This window comes from Phalacrocorax carbo, chromosome 16 (genome assembly GCF_963921805.1).
Source record: "Phalacrocorax carbo chromosome 16, bPhaCar2.1, whole genome shotgun sequence".
Taxonomy (NCBI): domain Eukaryota; kingdom Metazoa; phylum Chordata; class Aves; order Suliformes; family Phalacrocoracidae; genus Phalacrocorax; species Phalacrocorax carbo.
The window spans coordinates 11,799,796-11,825,779 of record NC_087528.1 but is presented as its reverse complement, the minus strand read 5'-3'; the positions used below and the strand labels follow the sequence as shown (position 1 = coordinate 11,825,779).

Below are 25,984 nucleotides of genomic sequence, written 5' to 3'. Positions count from 1 at the left end.
CACTGAAATGCTATCGGTGATCAGGCAGGCGGCCTCAGGCTCAGCCTGAGCTCGCCTGCAGAGGAGGGAATTTTCCACCAGATTGAAACTTTGCAGCTCAAATTAGTCCCCACAGCTGTTTCTTTTCCTGTTGTTCGAGTGATTCCTTTGTATTGTTTAGCTGCCATGGAAAAAACGGTGTCAGTCACCAGGAGGCTGTTCACCCCTCTGCCAAAATCCCAGTCACTACATCACCTCACCGAGCAAAGTTCCCCACTTGCAGGCACCCAAGCCAAGATTTCAGAGCAATCCGTGGGAAGAGCGGGGACGGGATGGGATGGGACGGGGTAAACAAGTGAGTCACAGTAACCTCCTGACCTCAGCCCCAGTGGGTCTCAGCCATGGGGCTCCTGGTGCGGCCGTGGGGCTGCCCATCCAGCCACAACAACCCTCTCCCCCCAAAACCCTTTTTGCTGAGTGCGTTTGCGGTGCTGGTGGAGGCAGGAGCCCCCTCTGGCTCCCAGCTGCGTGGGGCAGGGGGGGGAAAAATCAAAATATTGAAACAGAGCAGTCCCAGGGCTGTGGGAGGTTCATTGCCAGACACTTTTTGGTGATTTGAGAGAGATTTGGTGTGTACATGTAAGCAAATGCGCTGCGCATCCCCCAGACCCGGCTGGGATGAGCCCCGCCGGCGGCGCTGAGCATCCCTGGCCCGACACCTGCGAACTGCCCCACTACGTGGCCAAGAAAAGGTGCAAGTGTGGCGTTCCTGGCTGTTTCCATCAGCCCTGCCCAAAAGCAATCCTGGCTCCCGGCCATTCATCCTGCACTGGGTGCTGGGGGATGCTGCCTTACCAGTGCTCTGGAGAGCGTCACAATTCCGGCTCCTCGCAGCGAATCCCATTTAATGCCCTCTGCTGAGGGTCTCCTTCCACTGCAGGGACTAGCATGAAATCAAACCTCCTCCCTCTTTTCCTCCAGCCCTCTCCTCCGGGAGAAATCGCACCCTTTGCTGGGAACTGGCTTGTGACCGGCTCGCTCGGCGAAGGGCTGCAAGCGCTCTCGACCAGAGGTGTGGTGGCTGAGCCAGTGCCAGATGTGCTTCTGTGCAGCCAGATGTGCTGGTGCTCAGAGCAAGATGCTCAAAAGCATCAGGGGAGCCCTGAGGGGGGGCAGAGAGCCCGGGGAAGTGTTAACACCACACCTGCAACAACCGTGACACCTTGGGTTGATGTTCCCCCAAAACCCAAGTAGAGCCCCAAAATATTGCAGAAAAAATGTTGTTTGTTTTTTTTTTTTCCCCAGGACCGGCCCATTTTCCATCAGAGAGGAGTTTGATGGAAAATTATCACCTAACCTAAACCCAACATGTACCTGACCAGCTGTGCGTGCCCCGAGCCTGGGCTCCCTCGGTTTCTGTTTACAAGAACATCCCCTCTTGGGTCACTGCACTGGTAAGCACGGCAGCGACAAGACGAGCAATGACCTGTCGGTGACACGCAAGGTTTTGCCGGGACGGTGACATCTCCTTCTGTCGCGTGCCACCAAAAGGGAGCACCAAGCAAAAAGTGACCCAGCAACGTGGGGAGAGCAGAGCCGCTCTCTCCCCCGGCACGCCTGCAGGGTTTTGCAATGTTTCCACCACCCCGTGTCAGGTCTTTGAGATCCGTGTTACAACACGCCGGGGCCAGGTACGCGCTTGGACGGGACAAACCTGCATTTACATGTCACTGACCTCCTGGGGAGCGGCGGGGGGACACGCAGGGCACGACCCCGGGGTGTGGGAAGGGCTGTGCCTATATAGAGGCGAGGATGGGCAGAGGCAGCCGGCGTTGGCTCCTCTCTGCTCACTGCTCGGTTGTGATTTTCTCCCCGGAGGGGGAATTTCTTGATTTTTTCGCTCCTCGGTGGCACAGGGCGAGGATGGATGCTGCATTGGCCGGGGTGCTCGTTACCCTCCTCCTCTCCATCTTGTGGTTCCTGGTCTGGAGAACAGACAGGAAGAGAAACCGGCTGCCTCCGGGACCGGCCCCGTGGCCCATTCTGGGCAACCTATGGCAAAAGGATGTCCTGCCCATCTACAGGACCTATGAGAAGGTAAGAGAGGAGCTGGTGGTGCCGGACCCACTCCCAGCCCCAGCACGGCAGCAGGAGCAAAAGCGGGAATGACCCGTGTCAAAATAAAAGGGGAGCTGTGCAGGTGGCTCTTTTCCCACCTTTCTTTTCTCTTGCTCCCTCCCTCTTCTCTTGCTCTGCCAGAATTGCCTAAATCCCTGCTGCTGGGAGCACCATGAATACTGCTATTGAAGTCTTCCTCCTCCTGTAAGGGACCCATGGTGCTGACGCTAATCCCTCTCCAGGCTGCGGCACTGCTGCCATCCAGAGATGCTTCCTGGAGATGATGCTTTGAACCCCCAAAATAGCAGGGGAACCAGAAACCCCCCAGGGACAGGGCTGGGGTGGGAGCGGGGCAAGGACACCGGTGTCGGGGGAGGCGCTTCCTGCTCGTGCATTTGCCAGCGCTGTGGCCACAAGACCTGCTTTAAAGTTAAACTAATGACTGGGGTGCGGGACCCTCATTCACGGCAGCTTTTCTGTCCTCCCACAGCTGAGCAGCACGTACGGCCCCATCTTCACCATCTGGCTGGGGCTGAAGCCGGTGGTGGTGCTCTGTGGGTACGAAGTGGTGAGGGATGCTCTGCTGGGCCACTCTGAGGAGTTTGGAGGGAGACCTGAAATACCCCTTCTGATGCAGCTATCGAAAGACTACGGTAGGCATCTGGATTTCTTCTAGGCACTTTATTGCTTCCTGGGTGAGCAGAAAGTCCCCAGCTGCAGCTGGCCATGCTCATGTCTGGTGAAGGACTCAACACCCAAGACCTCAAAAACCCATTTCCCACTCTCCAAGTCCCTCCAACTATTAAGCCTCTTGTCCAAGGACAATATTAATTCCAATTGGCCAGTTCCAGCTTTTTTCTGAGTTTCTGTAGAGATTCTCAGCCTTTCAAGGACACTGTGGACACAGCAAGGTCATTCCCTGGCTTATTGCCCTGTTGCTCCTCAGCCAGGCTCAGAGCAGGTCCCCTGTTCCCGGGGAGGAGCGGCAGGGTGGGCAGGTGAGCGGTCTCCACTGCCTCCCCCCAGGTTTCATCTCCAACAACGAGAAGAAGTGGCGGGAGCTGCGGAGGTTCACGCTCAGCACCCTGCGGGACTTCGGGATGGGGAAGAGCTCCATGTCGCAGCGGGTGCAGCAGGAGGCCCAGCACCTCGTGAAGATGCTGGCAAAACTCGAAGGTGACCTGAGGCCTGTCCACCCTGGCCCCCGGGGCAGGCGAAGGGCACACAACAGCCTCATGGGACACATGTGGTCCCCAGAGCTGTTTGCAATGGCTGGTGTGGATGATCCTTGTAGAGACAGGGCTTAGACCTAGCTCCATCGCACCCAGAGAGAGCTGCAGGGGTATGATATAGTCATGGCTTAAAGGCCAGGGTGGGAGATCCTGCTCCTGAACTGGTGCACGTGGTGGGGACCACAGAGGAACGTTTCATGCCCAAAGAACAGACATAGAAAAGTGCAAGGCATTGAGAACGCAAGAAAAACATCCTGCTCTGGTGACACAGGGGTTATCAGGGTGATGTTCTCCTCTCTGACAAAACCGAGCTGCTGCCGGTGCCACCGCCTCTTCTGGGGCTTCCTGAACATAAGTGGAGATGGAGGCTTGGTCGTACGGTGGCTCCTCTGCCTCTGATGTGCGGCACTGGCGAGGGGCCGGTCGCCGCAGGGAGGGGCTCTGCAGCCCCTCGGGTCACCGGGACGAGTCAGCAGGAGCCCAGCGCCCCTGGAGGTGCCTCAGCCCCAGCCAGCGCTCAGAGCTCAAGGGACAGGGGCTCCAAGTGGGAGGAAGGGCATTTTCTGTGTCAAAGCAGATAAATAACCGTTGACTTTTTGATGCCTTTCTTGCCTCTTCTGCGGCTGCAGGAAACGCCTTTGAGCCGCTGACAATGTTCAGACACGCAGCTGCCAACGTGATCTGCTCCGTTGTCTTTGGGAGCCGTTACAGCTACAACGACACGGCCTTTCTGGAGCTACTGAACGTGATCGGGAATTACACCAGCTTCTTCCTCTCCCCCATCGCCCTGGTAGGAGTCCTTGCTGTGCTCAGTGCCCACATGTCTGGCACACTCAGGCAGCCGAGGGATGCTCCTTGGCTTTGGGTCACTCCTTGGCTTTGATGGGACAGCATGGTTTCGAGGGAAGGTGCGGGAGGCTCCATCCAGGCACCTGAGCCCTCCTGTGCCTTCTCCATCTACAGGTGTACAACTCCTTCCCCAACATCATACACCACCTCCCGGGGCCACACAGGAAAGCCCTGGCCGAGTGCGAGAAGCTGAAGGACTACATCCAAGAAAAAGTTGACCTTCACAAGCTGACGCTGGATCCCAGCTGCCCCCGGGACTACATCGACTGTTTCCTTATGAAAGCGGAGAAGGTAGAGGTGGTGCAAAGCAGGGCGAGGGCTGCCCTCCAGACCCGGCTGCAGCCTGGAAAATCACCCAGATGATACTGAGTCCCCTCCCCACTGCACCCTTGCAGGACAAGAGCAGCCCGGAGAACATGTACAGCAGCGAAGACTTGGTCATGTCAGTATTCAACCTCTTTGGTGCCGGGACAGTGACCACTAGCAACACCATGGTCTTCTTCCTCTTGATCCTGGCAAAATACCCCCATATTCAAGGTAAGGGCAGCAAAATGTGACTGCTCTTTGTGCTGAGGAAGTCACGGTGCAGCAAAGGCGCAGAGTCCCAGCCCTGTAGGGTCCCTCTTTGGGGGAGACCACAATCATCCTGCATGGGTCACCCAAGGGTGAGAGCCTTTAGACCGAGATACACACAGGCCAGAGGGATTCGGGTACGTGCTCCCTTCTCCCCATCCCTGCCTGTGCCGATGGCCCCGGACTGGCCCATGAGAGATGCCTTAACCTGCCTGACCCGGGAAGGTATGCGGACAGAGGCCCTATTTCTGGTCTCTACGAGGGGTTACACTGGGTTGGTCCCTCTCTGCGAGGTCATCCTTAGGCTCTAGGACAGGTGCCCATGGAGGGCAGTGAGAAATCACGGGGGTGGCTCCGCACAGCAAGCACCACAGCTCCACGCCTGCCTTTTCCCCAGCCAAGATCCAAGAGGAGATTGACGCGGTGGTGGGCACCGGCCGCGCTCCCAGCACGGAGGACAAGCTGAGGATGCCATACAGCAACGCGGTGATCCATGAGCTGCAGCGCTTCCAGAAGACCCGTGTTGAGAACTTCCCGCGGATGACAACACAGGACGTCGTGTTCAGGGGCCACACCATTCCCAAGGTAGGCGTCGTGGCCCTGGACTCTCTGTGTCCCCAAGGGGAGGGGTGGCAGCAGGGCTTGAATGAGATTCACCTTTGCCCCTGGACTGTTTGTTCGCTCCTGAAGGTCCTGGGTCTTTCCCAATCCTCAGTGGGGGTAGATGTCGATAACCTTTTAGCAGAGCAGAGGGACATGAATGCTGCCGCCAGTTCTGCCCACACGCCTGTGTCCCTTGCCTGTCCTGGAAAACACCTCTTTCCACCAGGCTTGCTGGGGCTGGGAGCCTGAGCTCGCCCCGGCGCGGGGCCAAGCCAGCCCCCACCTCCTCGGCAGACCTGGGGATGGTCACCGGTCCAGGTTCTACCTCAAGCATTTTGTACAGCACCCACCTTGAAGGAACACCTCCTTCCTTGGGACTTTGCGCAGCAAGAGGGGTTTTAACATAAATCAATAGGAATAACTCCATAATTTCTGTCTCAGGAGCTGCACAGAGACTGGCAGGACCATGGGGACAGTGGAAACCTCGGTAGTTGTCCGTGCCTGGCCCAGAGCCATCGCTCCGGGCTGCCTCCCCACAGGCATCGGGGTGTGCACCCAGCCTCCCCCTGCGCCCCCCAGCTGCTCCTCACTTGCTCATTCAGCTCAGCAGAGCCCCGTGCCGTGACACCGATGTTGTCCCCCCCGCTCCCTCTCTCCTGCAGGACACAACTGTTATTCCGGTATTTGCTTCCGTGCATATGGATCCAACCCAGTGGGAGAACCCCAAAGAAATCCACCCGGGCCACTTCTTGGATGAGAAAAGCGAGTTCAGGAAGCGCGAAGCCTTCATGGCTTTCTCGGCAGGTCAGTGCTCAGCCCTGCACAGCGCCTTTGCCGGCACCTGCCTGCAGCGGCTGCGCCCCGGGGACCGCCGGCTCGAGTATCAGCTGGCGCCAACGTTATGCCCTGAAATGAGCCTTCTCGCTATCCTTTTATGCCCTTTTTTCCCCCCAAACACTGGCTGAAGCCATCCCCCCTTGCTCACCGTCCCCTTTCTGTGCCCCCAGGGAAGCGGGTGTGCCCAGGAGAGGCGCTGGCCCGCATCGAGCTCTTCCTTTTCCTCACCACGCTGCTGCAGAGCTTCACCTTCCATCTCGCCAGCAAGTACAAGGAGATGGATTTATTCTCCCTGTGGTTCGAGATAGAGAAGAGGGCGATACCGGGCAAATTCTTTGCTATTCCGCGTCCAGTGTCCTCTTAAGCCGAGACCAGCGGGGAGAAGGAAGGGCTCTTCCAGGCGCCTTCGCTTCTGAAATGACAGCAAGCCACGCGACCGTGAATGCTACGGCAGCAGCCACCAAGCAGGAGGGTCGCTTTGAGCTTCGAGCTTCTCCTCAGAGAACTGCCGGGCATCTCTGCCACCAGCTCCCCGGGCAACCTGCTCCCAACCCTTCCCCTCCACATCCCAGTAACATGAGGAAGACAGCACTGGTTTTCCTCCCCCCATATCTATATGCTCTGACTGAGCCTCCAGCTCCTTGTGGCAGGGCTGCCTGTGACTCTCCCCGGGCTGAGCTGGGCGCTCCCTCACTTTGGTGAGAGATTAATCGCGCTTCTGCAATAAAAATCCCCATTGTGACTGGATGCTGGTGTTTATAAGGACACTCACGGTGCCTCTTGTCGTAAGGGCGGTGATGCTCAGGCTTCCCTGCCCTCACAGGTGGTGTGTGAGCCAGCCACAGCCAGGTGACGAGCGCCTGATACTTCTGCTTCCCTGCTTTGACCCCCCTCTGTACCCTCCCGCATTACAAGGAGCCTGCGGCGCTGCAAACCGCACTCGCTCCCATCCCGCATCCCACTGCACGGGGAAGGAACCCTTGGGAACAACCTTTAGGCCACCAAAACGTGAAAAGACGATGCGCAGGGGGAACTGTGCTGTAGGAGAGGGGTGCTGTGCTTGGGAAGTGAGAAGGATTTTGCCACCAAAGTCACTGCTGCCTTCTCGGGGTGCTCAATATGCCTCTGTGCTTGCACTGCTTTAACCCCCCCGCATGAAGAGGGATTTCCTTGCTAGACCCCAGGCACACTCCAGCCTTTATTCCAAAACATTGGGACTTTAAAGGGTTTTTTCGTTAGCTACCTGTGCAAGGAAAAATGACACAGACACATGCCCACCCTGCCTGGCCTCAGCAACGGCCTGGGCTCCTCCTACGCCGGCGGGCAGGTGTGGGACACACTGCCTGCACAGCCAGTATGCTTCCCACTGCGTCCAGCTCTACCCAGTGCAAACCGCCCAGGCGCAGGACTTCAGCTCCACGTCTGTTCCCGGGGTATCTTCATCTTTCCCAGGTTTTTGTGCGTCCCAGGACAGCTTGAGCCAGGAAAACATTCCGTTTGGTTTAGCTGATTTGCCTCCGCGGCTTTAATCTTCTAATGAATCTTACACATCTCAGGAATTTATTGCTTGTTTCAAAACACGAACTGCCATGGCTCTGGCCGTGGGGAGGGCTCCCCGGGCAGGCAGCCCTGCCCCAGGGATGGGCAGAGCCACCCGAGCTCCAGCAGTGGCAAAATGGTTTGAGCTGGAGAAGCACAGGTTTCCAGTGAAAGGGCTGAGCCGCAGCACAGAAGAGCTGTAGCTCAGGAGGACTATGTGGGATGGTAAAGGAGATTAAAAAAAAGTAATACCCAGCTTGCTATCTCAGCTGCTGGACTGAGCTGCTCTGAGGCCCTTCACAGCAATATTTACCTCTAGCAAACAGCTCTGTGTACTCGTGTGCAGCTGGTAAAGTAACTCTGGGGGTTCCCTGAGAGGAGCTGGCAGCGTGGGACGTGCTCCCGGCCCGCCGGTCCCCCCTGCGCAGGGGCGTTAGGCTTGTCTCAGCGGGTGTTGTCTCAGCGGCGGGGCTTGGGGTCTCTGTGAAGGCCGGGGCCAGAGGCGGGGAGGCAATGGGGGTTATATGGGGATCTCAGGGATGGTTTTGGTGGGTGTTGCCTTGTTGGGGTGCTTGTACCTCCTTGCAAGCATGGAGAGGCGGGTGGCAGGGAGCCTGCCCTGCGGAGAGCCCTCCAGAGCCCTCCTGGAGGAGAAAGCGGAGGTGTTCAGAGTTTTTTTCACCCTGGGACAGCGGTTTCTCCGTGGTGGGTGCTGCCATCCCAAATGGACCACCTTGCAAGGAAAGATTATTTCCTCGATACCACCTGGTACCTAGGAAGGGAGGTGAGAGGAGCTTCTTTGGGCATAGGGAGTGAAGTGCATCTCTGTGAGGGGCTGCAACCTCTGCAGAGGGGAGCTCCAAGCTATGGCTTAATTTAATAAGCAAGCACACAGAGGCAGCCCATAGCAGGGTTTGGAACTGGTGAGCAGGGGTGAATTTGCTCTTTGTAGCAGGAAAACAACCCTGCAGCGGAGAAGAATGGCTGAGACTGGAGCCCTGCTTTTCTCTGCTTTTCTCTGCCAAAGGGTTGCATTAAAATCCCACATGGGGTTGTGCGTGGGACGGCGGCCTGGGTGCCCGAGCCTGCAGGGCTGCCGGCTTCGCACAGCGTGCTTGAAACCACTGCACCGGCAGCACCGAAGCCTCCGCAGGGCAGAGCGTCGTGTTCCCATCCAGCGCTTTTTCCACTCCTGCCTGCAAGTGAAAGACCCAAACGGGCACAGGGAGAGCCCCAAACCCGCCGTGCACAGAGCGAGACCCAGGGACGCGGCCCTGCTGCCCCAATGCCCTTGTGTCTCTGCACGGGATGAGGGGGGCACGGGTTTATTGTTCCCTGCCCGTTCTGCTGCTTTCCAACCCGGGCTTGTCTGCAACGCTCTCTCTTCTTGTCAGAAGGGTTTGGGGTTTTATGACCTAGTTAATCCTCCTACCTTCTCCTAAGTGATGGATGAACCAACATTTACTCTTATTCTACATGCATTTTTCACTCATTAGATGCTAAAGGAGGTCTTTTTTTCAACCTGGGGAAGCTTGGGACTCAGGAAACTGAGTAAAAATGTGCGTTTGACTGAAACAAGCTGATTGTGAAGCATCTTTGCAATTGCACAATCCCTTCCCAAACATCCCCTGGATCAGCACTGTCCGGCTTACATTTATTGCCTTTGGGCTTCCGAGTCTAACAACCGAGCCCTGCGGCATCCAAAGGGCAGCGCTGCTCCCGCTGCCCCCCCCTCCGCTTTGCTCCCCAGCCGGCCTGCGCCGCGGGGGCCCTGCGCCGGCGCCGCCCTGCGCGCGCGGCTATTAGCAGCAATACGGCAGGGCGGCCGGAGGTTTACGGTAGCCGGTGTCTCCTAGCAGCCCCGACGCGGCGGGGATGGGCGGGCGGCGCAGGGAGGGGGGAGGGCAGGTAAGCGGGGCCGGGGCTCGGGGGTCCCCGGGGCCGGGGCAGGGGCCGCCCCGGGCAGCGCCGGCTGTGCCAGGGACACGGGTGTCTGCGCCCGGGCGTGGGGATGCGGGGACACGGAGCAGGTCTTCGGGGGATGCGGGGACACGGAGCAGGTCTTCGGGGGATGCTTCATCTGCTCTTTATCAGGCGGGAAACAGGGGACCAAAAACTCCCCGCGTAGGGCAGTCAGGCCTGCGGGGTTTGATGCCCGGGGCGCCGAAGCCGCGGTGGATTTCCCTTCGGTGCCTTTTGAGGGTGTCGGCGTGGGGAAGGCGGATGCTCAGGCTCCCTTGAGCTCCAAAAATCCTCCCGGTTTCCCCCAGCTGAGACCTGCAAGGTGGCCGGGGTTACCACGAACTGGAGGTCACTGTGCACCAGGCAGGCGGGTGTCAGCCCCGAGCAGGGTGCGTGGCCTTTGACAGCACCCTTCGTGCAGGGCCGGTGGTGGAGAGGAACCGCACGCAGCCCTTGCCGGTGTTCTTGCTGGCCTGGGGAATGAGCTTTTGTTTGCAGAGCGGTAGGGCTGATATTATCAGCTGTTTGTGAGCATATCTCATGTCCCTGGGGAATGTGGAGTCACCCTCCGGCTGCCCCGGAGACCAAGATCTGCCTCTGAGCTTTGCTGGCCATGCTCTGGCCAGCCCGCAGGCAGGGGAAAGCCCAGGCTGCCAGAGCTGCCTCGGGTACAAGCGCTGCTGTGCAGGGGTGATGCTCAGGTCGAGGTAACATTACCCAGGTTCCTTTCGGCCACCTGCAGCAGCTCCTGATGCTCCTGCTCTGGCTGTTCCCCTCTCCGGCAGGTATTTTATTGCACATGGCAAAATTCCCCATGCAGGCGGTGCAAAGGGTAACTGCTGAAAGAAACCACCCAGCCAGCATAACCGTTAACTGTAGCTTTATTCGCCTTGTGCTATTAACCTTCTGGTTAATACTGCAAATCTGGTATCGTTTAGGCCTCTGATCCTTCCAGCTGTAGGAAACGAGTGGGCAAAGCTGGGGCGAGCACAGGCCGTGAGGGAATGGGGTGTTCTGGCAGCCAGAGACGGGGCCAGATAGGACTCGGACCCGGCAGCTTTGTCCAGACCCAGCATCAGCCTCCCAGGGCCAGCTCTGCCTCGGTGCCAGCCCGTGTGTGTGCACCAGCCTGCAGGAACCCCGCAAGAGAGGTGATCGTTAAAGGGAAGAGGAACAGAGCTTCTAATGGAGTATAGCTGACAACAGCGTAATGAAAAAACTTCCTCGTGAATTCTTCTGGGCAATGCATCTCAGGAGCGGTGGTTGTGAGTTGAATATTTTAAGTAATGAAAACGATACTAAAGAAAGTGCTGAAGGGATTAATTCTGCTAGCTAGAAGGGATAGAATATATAACATAGCATAATTTATTTATTAGATACTTAATATACTATTCTAACTACTGCAATCCCCTAATTCAGCCCTGAGATGCCCACTCTAAGGTTTGACCCTTTGCTAAATTCTTCCAGAGGAAGACGTGGATGGATCATCTGCTGAATTCCCAAGCAGCTTCAGAGGAGACAGCTGTCCTCAGCCCAGTGCCCGGACTCGACTTCCACTATGGTCTGCGAGCACTTCTGCAGCTCTTAAAAGTAAAACCTCACCTGTAAGAACTGGCCAGCTTAGTATGATGGGTACCACTACCCGAGTATTTAATCCTGGGGGGAAAAATGTCTATGGTGCTTCATAGCAGGGCGCTAACAGCTGGCACTGCCTAGGAGCAGTTCTCTTCTCGGTCGTTCTGAGGTAAAACCATGGCAGACCATGGCAATAGTTAGCTGGAAAGTTCAGAGTGCCGTGCGAGAGGAGGCGATGCCCTTCAACAGACGCTTGTCTTCGCTCCGAGTCGCTTCCCAGGGTTGCCGGGGTGCAGACAGCATGCTCTTAGCGAAGGGAGGAAAGACAGCGTCTTCCCTTCTGCCGATCGAGATGTTGTTCTGCCACTGTAAGGTCTTCCATCAGCACAACCTGAACTCCAAAGCATAGCACTGTGGCTGGTGGCGCACCTAAAAGGAAGGAAAGCCTTACACCGTGGGGGCGGCTGAAGTTTGGCAAAGATGCTAGAGGCGTACGCGGACACCAGCAGAACCCACTAACGCGAGAAGGGCATTAGCTGTGTTTGCCCTTCCGTGATCTCGGGGACAACAGAGAAATTTGTCCCCCTTTCTTTCCTTCTGTAACCTCATAACCCAAGTCATATTTTTACTGAAGAAAATCTAATGGCTAAAGGAAGAGAAGGTTTTCCGTTCTTTTCAGGAAAGAGGTGCTATATCCTTGGCATGGGGTGGTTTATGTATTCCCCCTCAGGGTCTGGGCCAGCCACCCGCCCATGCTGGTGATTGCTGTACACAGAGCTGGAGGAGGTCAAGTACCTTGTGTTTGTAAAGAGAAAACTGTCACACGGCGTCCCCACCAAGCTCACCCACGGTCGCCCGTGGCCCCTCGGATCACCTGAACTTCCCAGCTGTGAAAAGCCCTCGCCACCCTTCGGGGCAGCGGTGAGCGGGAAGAGTTGTCCTCCTCTTGCCCTCAGACCCCGCTGGTGTGAACTGTCCTGCAAGGCCCTGAGGGTCTTCAGCATTCTCCTTTGAATGGTGCAGTAGCGAAGGGATTAGCAGGGGAGTCAGCCTAAGACCACCCAACTCCTGCAGTGCGTTGCTAACAACAGTACCGCTAATAGCCACTGAAGCTCAAGCACGTGCAGGACCGTGGATTCCCCTGTCTTCTAGGTGGTCGTCCAGCAGCAATGTGCTCCTGGCCCCAGGACACCGAGTGCCTCCTCCAGGAGGGTCCCGCTGCAGAGGACAACTCGCCTGCCATGTCCTCAGCCGATCAGGATGTCACTGCGGTCCCTGCACCGCTCCAGTCACCCTCTAATGTCAACCAGTCCAAGGACTTCATTCGCTGCCTGCCACCTCACCTGTCCATGTACATCCTGGGTAAAGCTGCCCTGATCTCCCGAAGCGGCTTCCCGTAGGGGCAGGGAATGGTCTCTAGTGGGTCTAGGGGTTTGCCAATCTGTCCCTTTAATTCCCCAGGGCTTTTGAATCAGAAATCCCTCAACGCATGTGCTGCCGTGAGTACATGCTGGGCTTTTCTGGCCAAAGAAGTCAAGAGGGAACGTCTGTGTCAAAGCGTAGTACAGGAGAAGATCCTGTATTTGCAGGTATGATGTCCGGGCTTCTGTCACCATTATGCACTTTAAAAAGAGAGTGTTTTTCTGCTACCGCCCAAGCCATTAGACGGAGGTGCCTTTACTGGAGGCCACCTCCCAGCTTCGCTCCGTTCTTTCTTCCTCCATCCGCAGAGCTAAGCCAGGTTAGATGTTTATACGGGCACAGGTGAGCACAACAAAGTAGTCTTTACTGACCTTTACAGAGCCTGCAACTCTAAAAATGGATCAAAACATTCTTATAATCAAGAAGCTGGGGCAGGGTCTGGAGCACAAGTGTGCTGGGGGGCGGCTGAGGGGGCTGGGGGGGTTTAGCCTGGAGAAGAGGGGGCTGAGGGGAGCCCTTCTCGCTCTCTGCAGCTGCCTGAGAGGGGCTGGAGTGAGGGGGGGGCTGGTCTCTGCTCCCAAGTCACCAGTGACAGGACGAGAGGGAATGGCCTCAGGCTGCGTCAGGGGAGGTTTAGGTTGGGTATTAGGGAAAATGCCTTCCCTGCCAGAGGGGTCAGGCCCTGGCACAGGCTGCCCAGAGAGGTGGGGGAGTCACCGTCCCTGGAGGTGTCCAAAAACCCTGTAGATGTGTCACTTCAGGGCATGGTTTAGGAGGCCTGGGGGTGTTGGGTTGGCGGTTGGAGTTGATGATCCCAGAGGTCTTTTCCAACCTTAATGATTCTATGAAAACAGCATTTGGTCACAAATGCAAATACTGGACTTCCAGGAGCCAGAGGAAATTGGGCAGAGCTACAGTGGTTCCCTGAGGCAGCTGGAACAACGAGCTTTATTTGCTCCACACAGGGGGATGGGAATGCTGGGTTTCTTTGTGAGAAGTCAGAGCTGGGAGTTGGGACACAGTAAAGCAGAACGTCTAGGAAAGGCTTGTCCTGGTTAGTACAGACCTGCCATAGGCACAGATATAGACAAGCTAAGTATAAAGGTAAAACCCCAAAGAGATAGTTAGGAGTCTTGGCATGCTTTGATTTGTGAAGAGAGCATGGAAATCTCAGCTCTGTGCTGAGCATTCAAAGGAGGCTTAATGGAAGGTTTCACATAGGAAAAATGAATCTTAGATATTGATAAAGACGTTTGAAAGCCTCTTATCTCAGTGGGTCACCTGAGCGCTCACCAAAGATGAGATGCGCTTTGAAATTTTTTTCCTGTTGAAATGGAAAAGTTTTGCAGCTTATTAAAAGCTTAAGACTAGAGTTTGGAGGAAAAAAAAGCAATTATTTCTCACAAGAAGTTAAGTCTTATACCAACAAAGTGGCAAATGCAAGCCAGGTCTCTTAAACAACAACAGAAAGCCAGTGTGCGCAGCTCAGCTTCGCACGTAACTTCAGCACCCCATGGAGCTGCTGAAGCACCAACATGCGAGCAGCATCCTTTGTGCGCGTGCGCTCTGCAGTGACTGTGTTGCCTCTGCTGGTTTATTCCAGAGGTTGTGCCCTAGAGGAGCGGTTTCAAACTATGCTAAAACAGTCAATGTGACAATTCCGCAGTTAAATGAAGAGGGAGATGTCATTGAAGTGAAAGACCACAACCTGGGGGGTAAAACAAAGGTATGTTGGAAGCTGTTTGCCTTCCATGGATCCTGCATTTCAGCATTTCGGGAGGAAGGAGGGCACGGTGGTCTTGGAAGACAGGACTGAATTCAGGGTTGCTTTGCTCTTCTCCCACTCCTGCTTCTTGCTTGCACCCTTGTGAGCAATCCATTAGGACCAATGCTTGCTCAGCCCCTTCTTGCGTGGCAGGGAGCCTGCATCCCTGGGCTCCTGCCTGGGCCTACTGTGCCCCCCCAGTCGCATGAACAGCCGTGAGGCCAGAGGTGCTGGCAAGGCTGGGCAGCATCACGAGGACATGGCCCTTTTTCCAAAGAATAAAGGGTGCAGCTGTCAGGTCTTCCATTTTTGCCACAGACCATGGCACGGGAACAACCCTCATTTCTGCCCTAACTGGGAAGTTCCTGCACTCTGGGTGTTCCTTACCAGCACCTTCTGTCTCTGTTGATCTCATCGCTATAGTAGGGACCAAGCTGATACATTTAATGCTATGGAATAATGCTGCATTCCCCCCTCCCTGACTTGTATTTCCCTCTTTCTCTTTCCCCCCTCCCTGACTTATATTTCCCTCTTTCTCTTTCCATCGGGAGGAGGAAGACAACCTACAGGCAGCCTATCATGATCTTCAAACTGACATGATTCGGTTGGAAGAGAGAAATGTCTTCTGTGGCTCCTACAATATTCGTGTCCTCACAGACCAGTGAGTAGACTGCCCGGCTCTAGGGCCAAACAGGGGCTTCCAAAAACCTGTCCTGTTCCTTGCAATCCTTCCATGGGAACGTATGGCTGCAGAAGGGTCTCTCAGCATCAGTGTTAAGAAAACCTTAGTGTCAAATCCAGTTATTTATAAAGACACGAAGGTAGGCTATTGTTAAAGACGTAAGGGTTGGTGATCCACAGGGTATCGCAAGGGATATGGAGCCTGGAGGAGCCCTCTCCCCTCCTTAAGCTTACCCTCCAGACACAAAAGTGCTGTGCAGAGCTAGGGACCTTGGCTGTGGTGGCCTGCAAAGGATTCCGCTGCTTAGGCGTGTTGCCCATCAGATTGCTCAGTGAGGACCATTAAGTGTCAGAGAAATGCCTGTCGCAGTCTCACGACCTGTTGTACCTTGTCAGCGGGCTAAAGCTCATGTCAGTCACTGTTCCTTATCCAGATTAGACCGAAGCAGAATAATCCATTACAGTGGTGGAAACTTGGTAGCCATTGGCTCTGCAGACCGAAAAGTGAGGCTTCTTGGTGTGTCGGGAATGAAAGAAGTGGCACCTCTGCTTTCTGGCCATGCTGGGAGCATCAAAGCACTGTTCCTCAATGAGAAGAAAGGGTTCGTTCTCAGCGCAAGCTTTGATCTGAGCATCAGGTGAGCAGCACAGGGACTGGGCCCTGGGATACCAGCTCCTGGGCACATCCAGGAATAATGAAACTTTAATCCTTCCACCCCAATCTTTAGGAATCCTCCTTCCTGTAATTTTCATTAGAGTAATGAAGGAAAGTAGGTAAGGAAACACATTCCCTACTCACATAGGTCACCTGCTGTTTCTCAGTTTCACCCAGTACTGAATGATAAAATAGGAAGATAAGTGATACACAGGTTTTCCTACAGCATCTTAAAACACCAGATATGTTTCCCGTAGGCACTTGCAGTGAGATTCTGGCCTTGCTAAGGTTCAGGGAGGCTGGGTTTCTCCGTGACATTTTAGAAGGCCTGTTGTGCTAAGCAGGCTCAACACTCTGGTACCTGCTGTAGAGCTGCTCCCTTCCAGGTACGGCACCCTGAAACAAGGCGTGCAGATGGTCAGCTCTTGCATCTTATTTATCACTAAATCTCAAAAGTATCATGATGAGGGGTGGAAAGCTAAACAGCAGGTTGTCTGGCTCTGGTATGGCAATAGAGCCATTATGAAGGGCAGCTTTTAACAAAAAAAAGGAGTTTATACCGACTCAGGCTCTGTCCTCCCTGCTCTTCCCACTCCAAAAGGGCTGTTTGTTTAAGGGCAGGCTTGAGTTCTCTAGATAAAGTCAACAGAAATCGTCATCTTGGCACCGCTCAGTAAAGAAACAACCTTATCTGTAAAGTTCGACATTTTAAGGTTAATTGAAGGTACCTATGCCAAAGGTTAAATCCAGCCACATGTTTCCAGGCAGTTCGGCGGTAGAAGAACAAAGTGTATGGGTAAAACTTTAATACTAAGCCTGACTGGATAGTTCCAAATCCTCTGATGCCTTTGTGGAATGACCCCCGATTTTAACCTAGTGTGTATAGGAGAAGAGCTGGGCCTGTTAAGTAGGAAATGATGAATCAGGTGAATAAGCCACCAAGTTAATCACTCTATTCCCTTTTCTGTCCATCCTTTGTAGATGCTGGAATATATACAGCGGTGCTTGTATGAAAATCTTTAACGGTCACCGTGGGACAATCACCTGCTTGGATTTACATGAAGAACAGTTTGTGTCAGGAGCCAGAGATGGGATGGTGAAAGGTGAGAGCCAAGACGAGCAGCTTCCCCAGCAAAGGCAAACAGTAGGGAGCAATGGGCAGAGTACTTGGGAGCTGGGATGAACGTGACACGTGCAGAGTGTGAGCATGAAAGTAAGTCTAGAAATCAGAGGGTGAATTTTAGCGTCTCACATTTTTTGCTTCCAGAACAGCCTCAGCTATGGACACATGCACACACAAGGTCTCTGTGCCGTTGAATAAATTCTCATTATTTCTGTTTTTGTTCCATTTTAATGGCTTTGTCACTACAGGGCCTGACAAACTCTTGGGAAAGTGGTATCAACTTCCAGCTTTGCCAGAGGTTTCCCTATTAGCTTACAGACTAAGGATGAAAAAGATGGGCTATTGTCTGGACTTTGCGTTTAAAATTTTGCCATGCAATTGTACTTTTTAAGTCAACACTTGGCTCCATGCAGAGCTGCAGGTACAAGGTGCAACGTAATTCCAACAGTATTCTTTAATTTATGTTGTACTCAGCAAAATTTATCATTGCAGCACATGTATTTTTAATGTTTCTCCTTAATAGTGTGGAACCTGGCGAGCGGAAAATGTCTCAAGACCCTGAAACACAACAGCGTTGTTTGGGTAGTTAAAATGGATGGCAGCCGTGTTGTCAGTGGGTGTGACCGAGGGCTGGTGAAAGTCTGGTGTGCTGCTACAGGCACCCTGATCAAAGTAAGTTTCTTCTTAAGTGGATAATTTTGTGTTAAATGGTCAAAAGTCTTCTGTGCTAGTTCATCATAGCTTTTTGCTTTTGCCAAAGACTTTCTAAAAAAAAAAAAAGCCCCAAACCTGAAATAAGTCTAAACTAATACAAGAAATTGCAAAATTATTTGTAAGCAAATAATAAAAAAACTGATTTGCAAACGACTGTCAATTTTGACCCAGGGTTTGATTTGCCTTGCCTAATCCCCATCATCACTTGTTCCCTGTAGATACATTCATTTCTGCTCCTGTAGAAACATTCAGACCCTGGGAAGAGGGTGGAAGGGCCCGACTAACACCTCTTGGGTTGGAGGTATCATCTATTAGCCTAAAATATGGAACTCGCTCTCAGAACCACTAACAGTTTATAAAGCTGAAGCAGCTGGATAGCCGCTCTGCAATTTAAAGATTGAAGCCAGAGTCTGCTAATTACCTTGGCAGGTGTCCAGAATTAGTATTAGTCCACATCTGAGAGGAGTGAAGCTCTTTCCACCTGTGGGGAAGAGAGTTGCAAATTGAGGTGCATCTCAGATGCAAGATAGCCCAGCTCTGGCTGGGCAACGTTTGCGATTGCCCTTTCCGCTACAGTCTCTTCTTCTCTGCTCTCTTCTCTCCTGGCTGAACGTTCCACAGATGACAAAGGTCTCGGTGTGGTAACGTCTATTTAGCGCATGTAATTAAGGTGGAAAATGGATGTTAATTCCATGCCAGTAGCTTATCATCAGCAACAAGCCCAGAATATTTCTTGTAAGTGACTATAAAACTAACACAGTGATCTATAGGGTGCATTGGTATATTATAATAATACTTGATAAAACTACAACATAGTATATGAGGATGGTATGGTGAATGCCATAAGATATCTTGGCATATTTACATCCAGATTGCTGACAGCGTCACACCTCTCTTACCTTGCAGACATTAGAGGGGCACCAAGGCCCCGTTAAGTGCTTGTCCTTTGATCAGTGGCACCTCATCACAGGAAGCACTGATGGATACGCCCTGGGATGGAGCATGCTGGGAAACCTCAAGAGATGCCTGATAGCTTTCCGCCACCCAAAGTAGGAATCGGATGTGTTTCGAGTTGTATTCAACAGTCCACTAAACCTGTAAAGACAATGTCTCCCTTATAGAAACACAAAATGCCTTAATTATGTCTTAGGATCTGAAATATCCCCACCTTCAACAATCTTAATCTTTAAAACTATGTCAGGCACTACGTGGCCACAACCAGTTAAGGCCTGTAACAACCTAAAATGCAAATAGGCAGCCATGTGCTCCCCAACCAGGATGACTTCAGACTGACAGTGCATAGTCCAATATTTCAAGGATCCCAACCCATACGCAAGAGGGTTTCATGCCACCTGGTCAAGAAAAGATACTGTCTGTGTCAGATGTGGCTGAGTTACAGCCACATAAGTATTTATGTACGACCTTATTTTCTAATACTTTAATTGCTTATTAGAACTGTGCAAACTGTAGCATCATATGGTTTTCCTTTTTGTTTCCTAGACAATAACAATGAAATTTAAAATGCAGCAGATGGCCATAACCGCACTGGCTGCTCTGAGGGTGAACTGGGTTGGTTTGTTTGGACACGGAGTGATTATGAAGGCCCTTTCTGTATCTCAGTGAGCTGCTTTGTTTTGCCTGTTGTTGGAGGCAGACCTTTGCATCTCCTCCAAGACAGTGAGGTGGCTGATCAAGTCTCCCTGTGAAAGCATGATGAATGTACCAACACTGCCATGTCGTGTTTTCAGGGAAGTTCTGTCTTTGGAGTTCCTCTATCTGAGAGTCATCAGCGGCTGCGCCGATGGAAAGATTCGTATATTTAACTACCTGACTGGAAGCTGCCTAAAAGTGTTGATGGGCAACAGCAGAGGGGACCCTGTGTCATCTTTTTACGTAGCAGAAAACAGGTCCGTGACAACAGCTGCAATTAGCCACTGAAACAAATTAGGTAGCTTACATTGTAATGGAAATAACTGTGTATTTTTCCTTCTAGTGCCCTTCTCACAAGTAAGTTTTAAAGGTCTCTAGTGCTTATTGACTGCTTCAATAACTTGTTTCTGTTAACAATGGCTGAAAATAGATTTGCTTAGTTATTCAGCAGTCCAAAATTTCCTGTTTCTGTACAACTTAAGATACAGACCCAACTGTAAATCTGCATTCAGGACCCGAATTTCTTAAGAGGTTGGAGAATCAAGGTCTGACAAAGCCCTTACCTGTTCCCTGACCTGTCTTCTTACAAAAGCCAATCATAGAAAATCCTTCCCGGTTCCTTCACTTCTGCCTCCCTAAACAAAAGGTAGTTCCCAGCTTCTCCATAGCAGTAGCTAGAAGAGTGGTGTCTTATCAATTCTGTTTTGGTCACAACTCTAAAATACAGCAATATAAGGGCTGCTGTGAAGAAAACTAACTCCATCCCAACCAGACCCAGTACACCCCTCCAATTTAGGTTTACACGTCCCTAACGACATGGTATCTCCAGCTTCTTTTGGCATTGCACTGATCTAGCTCAGCCCACCATTGGCAATATTCAGCCTAATTATTTTAAAACTGATTTTGCCACAGAGCTGAATGAAAAGAGCCCCACACATACGGAGCATGAGTTAAAATGTACAGCATCTGGTTGATGGGACTAAGTGCTCCGGCTTCCTTAAACAAGTGATGGTTATCTTGGATCTGCTTAAACGCCTCGGGTTTTGTATTGCACGGAGGCAAATGGGCCCCTTAGGTACTAACCGGGGTGTTCATGGTATCTGTGCTTTCACCAGCTTTCCCTTCCCTTCTCCAGGATGGTGATCAACTCACCCACTAGTCTGTTGATGCTCCAGTTTGAGGATGTCAGGTGGGACTATACCTTAGACGCTGACCGAGAGATGGCGGGGAAGGAGAAACAGCGCAAGGAGACGGCAAGCAGAACATCGCTCCACCTTCAGCCGTCGGAACGCCGCGACCTCAGCCAGATGCATCGACCTGCTCTGGAGACACGAGGTGCTGACCAGCTCATGCTGTCCCGTTGGATCCAGTCACTGAAAGGCTGGGGAGCGTCCCAAGGTACACACGGCCCCTGCAATATGGCAGCATCATTTTCTGAAATGAGTTAGAAATAGTTTCAAGTACCTACTGCCTTCATCTGAATCGCTATACAGACTCTCTGCTTTTTTTTAAAGTGCACTCTGGTAGATGTGCTGTTGCATTTCAATAGCTTTCTCATTTCCAGGCTTTTGTAAAACCTTTGTACCTGTTTAGAAAGGTTTGTTATAAATTCAACGCATTTGTCAAGACAGGCACTGCCACTTTCTAACTGAGTAATAGAGAAATCAGTGGTATTATTCACATTCTTACAGCTGGTGTGCACAGAAACATGCCACTGATTCAGTGCTTGAATTATTTATTAGAAAATACTCTAGAAAGTCATAGGACACCTGCATTCAGGATCTGCCATCACTGGGAAATGCAATTGCACATAAGCAGGCACCTTTTAAATTGTAACATTGTGATGTTATTTTTTTTCTAAGTCAGCAGCTTGGGGTGGGCTTCTTTTTATTTTCTATTAAGGTTGGAAAAGACCTCTCGGATCATCAAGTGCAACCTCCAACCCAACACCCCCAGGCCTCCTAAACCATGCCCTGAAGTGACACGTCTACATGTGTTTTGATCACCCCCAGGGACGGTGACTCCCCCACCTCTCTGGGCAGCCTGTGCCAGGGCCCGACCGCTCTGGCAGGGAAGGCATTTTCCCTCATCTCCAACCTAAACCTGCCCTGACGCAGCTTGAGGCCGTTCCCTCTCATCCCATCACTGGTGACTTGGGAGCAGAGACCAGCCCCCCCCTCACTCCAGCCCCTCTCAGGCAGCTGCAGAGAGCGAGAAGGGCTCCCCTCAGCCCCCTCTTCTCCAGGCTAAACCCCCCCAGCCCCCTCAGCCGCCCCCCAGCACACTTGTGCTCCAGACCCTGCCCCAGCCCCGCTGCCCTTCTCTGGACACGCTCCAGCACCTCAATATCCATGTATCACAAATCTTCCAGCTCTACAACCAAACTGTGTATTGCAGATGAACGCATGGGCTAAGAAAGTTTTCATGCTTTTAAGGCCATCAGACGTTAACCTCCTTGATGCAGCTCTGTTTGGTGAAAGATCTACAGTTTGTAGAAGCAGGAGACAAATAGGGAGTGCAATATATTTTAATTTTATGGCAAAAAGTATGGGTTGTGTGTACGTACTTAAATTAAAAAAAATCAATATTTGCTGTCATCTTTGAATTCTGTGAGGTCTTCTGCTAATCAAGTTCCTTTGGATTATTTCTAATACCTAGCCCTTTAGAAGCTGTGATAAGAGGCAAAACAGTAACCAAAGACTTGAAATCCCACCAGTTATGAAGATTTTACTTAATAAAAAAAAAGTTTAACACCAGTGAAGTTTAGAGGTGACTTTTTCTTCTGTTTTCTAGCTCTCTGCTATGAAACGATGAAATCAGCAGCTTGCCAGGAACAGCAGCCTGTTCTCGAGATGGAAAAGGCTTTTCGTATTCAGGCAGAGCAGCAGAAAAAGCTTTTCATTCCTGGCATCAAACAACCCCATGCCTCTGCCTCGGGAAAGTCAGCAAGAGCGCATTCTGCAAGAATCCCAGCAGACACTGGTAAGGACTCTTCACAGCTAGGCAGGACAGTAAATCTTCAAACAAATGCACCTGAGATAACTGAGTGGACAAAACCAAAGGTAAGGATCTCTACAAGCCGGGCTCATTCTGGATGAAAGTGGTAAAAGAGGTCACTTGCAGAGCCTGTGATGGCTGGAGAAGCTGCTTTAGATCAACCAAATAAACAGGACAAGTGATCAGCTCTAGCTATAAAGCCTAGTTCTCTGGTATCTAGGGGTTTTTTACAGTATCCTTATTCTGGTTTTTGATTTCTTTAATAGGTGTAGGAGAACCGCGCACAAAATTTGTTCAAGTAGTTGCTATTTAACCAATAGCAGTAACTCAGAAAACTGTTTGAAAAAAATTACATGTAAATTGTCTCAGCCAGCAGCGCCGTGGTGACCTGAAATGTGAAAACGAGACGGTACTGAGATCACAGACATAGTCTGTGGCCATACGGCATTTTTCTCAAGTTAATTTTTTGCAGTTTATTGTTATTCAGAATGTGTTGGGATCTTAAACTTTAAGACATACTCTGAAACCTTACTTCAGAAGAGCTGTACCAATTGAAAGCCTCTAACCCCAAAATCCTGCTGTTTGTAACTAAGATGCAGGGTCACACGTATGTGCAGGTGAAGCGGTTCTGGGTTCTGAGAATGAGGAACAAGCAGTAATTTTAATTACTTTGTTTTGCTGCATTCTGCCTTTCTGCACTGTAACTTAATGTTCTCTGAAATACATTTCCAGAGGGCTGAAGTTTCAGTTAACCCGTCTGGAAAAACAGAACTGTATTGCAAAGCAACGACACGCGAACAGCATGATGTTGCAAAGCAAAGCGACAGATGAATCACTATGGCAAGACCATGGGACTGAGTGTCTTACACAGTCTGTGTCATAATCCCCACCTAGCTCTTAGTCACGGCATAATCGCGCAGCCCATCCTGATGTGTCTGTCATACAGCACAGGTCGCTGCCGACATCCCTCGAGGCAGCAAAGCCAGGCTATGAAGCACGTCTTATGATTTCCAGTTCAAAAGCAGCTCTGAGTAGAAATGGTTCCAAGTGCTTCTCAGGCGTGGGCCACTTCAAAGATTTCTACCAGGAACTGACTTATCTTGAAGCCTTTTCCCAAAGCACAAGCTGTAGGACAAGAACGGGGTGCATGGGAAGAGGTGGTGGGGAACCTCACTCCTTTTAGAAACCATACTTTCAAGCAAGGTGGATACCAAACCATCCACACACAAATACAATGGGTGTCACAGAATCTCACTTTAGTTTGACCCGTACAGGCTACGGCAAGGAAGGTTTCTCGGTTAACAGCAGAGGGAATCCTGTCTCGGTTGGCAGTGTCGCTGGTGAGGCCAAGAATGAGCAAACTGAAATGGCCGCCATTGGCTTGTGGCTTCCTACGCTGCCTGTTCTGTGGACAAACGTGGGCTGTCCGTATGGCTGTCGATCCAGCAGCCGTCCTTGGTCCTCCTCAGAGTACCACCCTGCCAACAACGATCGCAAAAACTATCCGTGACTTCAACTGTGTTTTATTTTTTGGAAACAGATGGCAAATCTGAACGCGGCCCTTCTCTCTGTGCGCCTGAACATCCTGATGGGGCAGAAGCCACTTTGCAGCATGAAAAGAGAAGAGGTCCAAGCTGTCCCATGTCCCCATACAAGTTCCTCCTAACGGTCAGCACACTGCAGAACACCTGCAAGGCAGTCCCAGTCAGCTCCAGTATTAAGCACACTGCGAGGGTCAGGGAAGCATGGGAACATCCATGTGAACATCATCAGCGCCGCCCTGGAAAGGTACCAACGCACAAACCCCCCTTTCTGCAACGCAGAAAGGATCAGACAGTCCAGCTCCAACATATAAGATCACACTGTGACTCTCTGACTGTGAAAAGGATTTCTATACCCTTTGAAACCAAAATGCTGCAGCTCAAGCTGAAAAACTCTTTGCATGGACCCACTGTGAATTCCTCCATTCCTGCTCCCTCTGTTGTACGTCCCAAGACTTGCTGTGGTTTGCTGCGAGAAAAGAAAGCTCACAGTGGTCATGATAAAGTCATTCTTCTCCCTGAAGATGGGGTTCAGCTTATCGATCCCTTTACAGCTTCTTCTGAACTGATCAAATCAACGTGTGTGATGATTGCACGAATGAAAAATGAAGCGGTTTCCAGGAGAAAAGAGCCTTTTTGTCCGTATGCTGCAGACCCTTCCCGGAGCAACAGCGGGTTTAGGCTTCTGACAGGAGGACAGAAGGAGGTTTATGAGGCGGCTACTGTAGCTCAGTATCAGGCACACCAGACAAAGCTCATGGAGGATCAGCAAAGAGCACGCAAGAGGGCCTGGTTAAGGAAAATTAAAGGCCTGCCTATAGACTCTTTTACTGGGGAGGGAAAAACAGCTGCTCCTGAACTTGGGCTTAATGCATTTATCTGAAATAATCCTTTAGTCCAACAACCAGCCAGCATCCGAGGATTCTGGTGTCCAGCTGAGTCTGCCATGTCAAGATCCCTGTGGTTTCTAACTATAAAAGACATCTCCACTGTGAGTTTTTCTAAGAGCTATTATTGGTATATTCAGCTATTTCTCAAGGCAATGAATGGACTGAGTCCTCTCCTGGATTTATCTTGCCAGACCTGCTGTTACTGCAGACGCAGCACTGTTTGACACTAATTTAGCTCAACATATGGCTCAACTGTGTATGAATAATAAAAAAATCTTATTAGAGTTGATGTGGATTGGTTGGAGTTTATAAGCTGAAGAAGTGTGGACTGAAAGCAGGTGGTGATCAGTTGCATGAAGTCTAGTTGGAGGCCATTAACTAGCCATGTAGCCCATGGGTCAATACTGGGTCTGATTTTAACATGTTCATTAATTAACGGCCTGGACGATGGGGCAAGGTGTGCCCTCAGCAAGCTGGCAGATGGCACCCAGCTGGGAGCAGTGGCTGATGCGCCCGAGGGTCGCGCTGCCACCCAGAGGGACCTGGAGAGGCTGGAGAATGGGCTGAGAGAGACCTGGCGAAGTCCAGCGAGGGGCAGTGCCAAGTCCTGCCCTGGGGAGGAGCAGCCCCGGGACATGCCGGGGCCACCCAGCTGGGGAGCAGCTAAAAATTTTTTTTGTATTAAATTAAAAATAAAGGCAATGGTTTCCATTTCTCTGGTTTTGCGGATAAAGTGCCTAAACGTGCTTGATTTCCACTAACGCTCAGGACTTCAATTGGCTTGAGTTGGGAAGACAAAAACCTCTCCGGTTGTCCAGCTTTGAGTACCAGGGTCAGCGTGCCAGGAATCTCTCACTCTCTAGCCTCAGAGGCTCGAGGCAGGACGCTCCTGCCCGCGGTCACGTCAGGGGTCCTCTCAGCGGCAGTTCTGGTTTGAGATGAAAGTCTGTGAAACTCCCCACACAGTAGAGTGGTGATCAGTTTTGGTTTGCTTATTTGAATGTCATCTTCAACTTCTGAACCCTGTGATTAAGCCAGACCTTGCTAACAGTGAAAAACAATAGTTGTTCCCCAAAGAATAATAATGCACAGGTAATAAAACCTAAGTGTCCATGTAAAAGTAGGAGGAAGCCAGAACCTAGTGAAGGTGTGGGAGCTGGACTGCTGTCATTCAGATTTGAGATTTGCTGCTGAAATGGCGCGTGGGCTGGGGATGGGCGAGGGTGGGAGGTCGGCAGTTGGCCTCACTGCAGCACGTCTGGGCTGTGATCACCAAAAA

At 51.8% G+C, this 25,984-nt stretch overlaps 2 protein-coding genes across 2 annotated transcripts; both read left to right on the top strand.

Annotated features, from left to right (window-relative positions):
- The first annotated feature begins 1,810 nt into the window (after positions 1-1,810).
- CYP2AF1 (cytochrome P450 2C5-like) lies at positions 1,811-6,938 on the top strand. Its single transcript, NM_001302364.1, is given in 9 exon segments — positions 1,811-2,076; positions 2,588-2,750; positions 3,124-3,273; positions 3,959-4,119; positions 4,293-4,469; positions 4,574-4,715; positions 5,149-5,336; positions 6,017-6,158; positions 6,362-6,938. Coding segments are annotated over 9 exon segments (1,491 nt in total). The 5' UTR covers positions 1,811-1,902; the 3' UTR covers positions 6,556-6,938.
- A 523-nt stretch (positions 6,939-7,461) lies between these two features.
- Positions 7,462-24,947, top strand: FBXW10B (F-box and WD repeat domain containing 10B). The gene is made up of 14 exons (XM_064467430.1): positions 7,462-7,518; positions 11,160-11,253; positions 12,420-12,629; positions 12,729-12,856; positions 14,293-14,415; positions 15,006-15,115; positions 15,570-15,773; positions 16,772-16,893; positions 17,437-17,585; positions 18,534-18,676; positions 19,376-19,534; positions 20,413-20,612; positions 22,071-22,259; positions 23,815-24,947. The coding sequence occupies exons 1-14, from the start codon at positions 7,462-7,464 to the stop codon at positions 24,696-24,698; spliced, it is 2,772 nt and encodes a 923-aa protein (XP_064323500.1). The 3' UTR covers positions 24,699-24,947.
- Positions 24,948-25,984: the final 1,037 nt, after the last annotated feature.

Bases quoted from the DNA above. Each gene is read 5' to 3' on its own strand.
- FBXW10B (XM_064467430.1), top strand. From the start codon at position 7,462: ATGCCCACCCTGCCTGGCCTCAGCAACGGCCTGGGCTCCTCCTACGCC. The intron at 7,519-11,159 runs GTGTGGGACACA...AAATTCTTCCAG, and splicing joins CCTCCTACGCCGGCGGGCAG to AGGAAGACGTGGATGGATCA. The intron at 12,630-12,728 runs GTAAAGCTGCCC...TTAATTCCCCAG, and splicing joins CCTGTCCATGTACATCCTGG to GGCTTTTGAATCAGAAATCC.